Below are 2132 nucleotides of genomic sequence, written 5' to 3'. Positions count from 1 at the left end.
GGGTCCTTTCAGCAAAATCTTGCTAGTGTATGCAATGGTGTCAGCGTTTGGAGGCTGATTATGGGATGGATACCCGGGTATGGCAGTCTCTAGATGGTCCATTCTTTTGTCTCAGCTCCAAACTTTGTCTCAGTAACTCCTTCCGTGGGTGTTTTGTTCCATTTTTTTTCTTCAAGTAAACATTTTTGGCATTTCCAAAAGAGTTGTGTCTAGATAATTTGCTGTCTAAGATAATAGATGTATGAAAAAGATTTTAAATTTATAAAATTAAAAACAGGAAATTTTAAAGATCACTTAAGTGATTTTTCTATTAACATTTCATTTTATGTTATACTTAACTAAAATCCATTTTTCTGTTTTTTAAAAAGGAAAATGAAAGGTTGTATAATCAAGTAAAAGATCTTCAGGAACAAAATAAGAAAAATGAAGAGCGAATGTTTAAAGAAAATCAGAATTTATTTAGTGAGTTGGCCTCTTTAAAGTAAGTTCTTTTGAAGTTTTTATCTTTACATGTACTTAATGGTTTCTAAGCATGGTGTATTAATAATGTGGAGTTTTCTTGAAAATGGCACTTGTGCATCTATCTTTTTTCATTTGCATACTGACTTCCAGTCTCATAATTCATATTATATATTGAGATGATTTTTTTCTTTTACTAATTGATAGCTAGTATATCCACGTGTGAGTTTGACATTGCTTTTAAGAAACTAAAAATAGAGCATTTGCCTTTGTCCATAGATAAGCCTAGCATGCTTAATTATTCCCCAAGCAGTGATTTGACTAACAATTCAGAAGTTAAAAATAAGAACCACAGTTTCACCCTGGCCTTAGGTTATGTAGAAACAGAATAACATTAGGGTAATTCTGGAAAGACAAAAAGAAACAATAATTGTAGAAAAGTAGAAGAAGAGGAGGAAGGAGAGGATATAAAGGGTATGATCTCAGGGAGCCTAGCTTCACTCTGGTGCCACCGGGGAGCTCTGAGGAGTAGACGGTTGCTCCACAGCTTTCGCCCAGCTGAGCAGGGGCTAGCCCAGCCTTGGTAGGAATGCACCTGCAGGTGTGCTGATTTGATTCTTGAAAATACTTCCATCTTCTTTCCAAATGTTCCTCATAAGGATCTCTGCAAAGATCCTACCTGAACTGGAGATTTTAGCAAGTCCTGGTTCAGTCCCCAGTAGTCATCCATGCAGCAGCCATGCCTGATGACACACACCTGTACTCACAGCTCCCTGGAGGCCATCCTCAGCCGCACAGCAGTTTAGAGAGCAGCTTGAATTCCATGTGACTGTGCTAGATACTAGATAAAGAAATATCTTTACCAACTGCCTTCTAGAAAGTACTCCAGAATCCCAAATTAATGAACTTCCATGATCAAATAATCTATTTNGATGATTTATTTAGAACATTAAGGCTATGTTATCTTAAATAGATTTCTTGAGTAAGTGTCTAAGAATTTAATCTGAGGTCCAGCTAGGTTTTGGTTTTATTTGTTTCTGTGTATAACCTTGGAGTTTGTGTTTGTCAGAAGATAGGTAGCAACACTGAGACCAGGAGTGCACAGAAAGCTCCAGAAAATCAGCACATTTTCTGAGACCCTTCATTTCTCTGAGAGGTAGAAGCAATGGTTTTACATTTCAATTAAGCCAGAATGGAAGGATTTTTGTTCTTCTACAGTGAAAAGTACAGCATCCCCAGCCACCTTCCCTTTGACGTTTCTAGAGATCCATGTCATTTGCGCTCATTAACAGTATGTTGTATTGAATAAAAGAGGTATCTTGGGTTTTTTTAAGAAAAAATATTTTTTTTAATCAGAGAACAGATGCACAAAAATCGTTTTCTGTCTCAAGCAGTTGAAAATACAGAACCCACAAAAAACCAGAGTTTTACAGATCTTCTAGCAGAATTACGGGCAGCACAGGTAAGTTGAAAAAGGATTTTAACTATTTTGTTTATTAGTAAAGTTATCATAAAAATTTCAGAATGTGTAAAAAAAAATCTGTAACAAATATGTAAATAAAATATATTTGAAAATTAAAAAGTGGACGGGCGTGGTGGCGCACGCCTTTAATCCCAGCACTCGGGAGGCAGAGGCAGGTGGATTTCTGAGTTCGAGGCCAGCCTGGTCTACA

At 36.6% G+C, this 2132-nt stretch overlaps 1 protein-coding gene across 1 annotated transcript in view; it reads left to right on the top strand.

The window, feature by feature from the left end:
• Cep162 (centrosomal protein 162) overlaps positions 1–2132 on the top strand; it is a 65717-nt gene that overhangs the window by 30170 nt on the left and 33415 nt on the right. The window contains exons 14-15 of the mRNA XM_029481969.1: positions 369–481; positions 1816–1921. Of these exons, the coding sequence (XP_029337829.1) occupies positions 369–481; positions 1816–1921 (219 nt within the window). The remainder of the gene's footprint in view (positions 1–368; positions 482–1815; positions 1922–2132) is intronic.

The sequence above is a fragment of the Mus caroli genome, chromosome 9 (assembly GCF_900094665.2).
Source record: "Mus caroli chromosome 9, CAROLI_EIJ_v1.1, whole genome shotgun sequence".
Lineage (NCBI taxonomy): Eukaryota > Metazoa > Chordata > Mammalia > Rodentia > Muridae > Mus > Mus caroli.
This window is presented reverse-complemented; position numbering and strand designations above follow the sequence as displayed.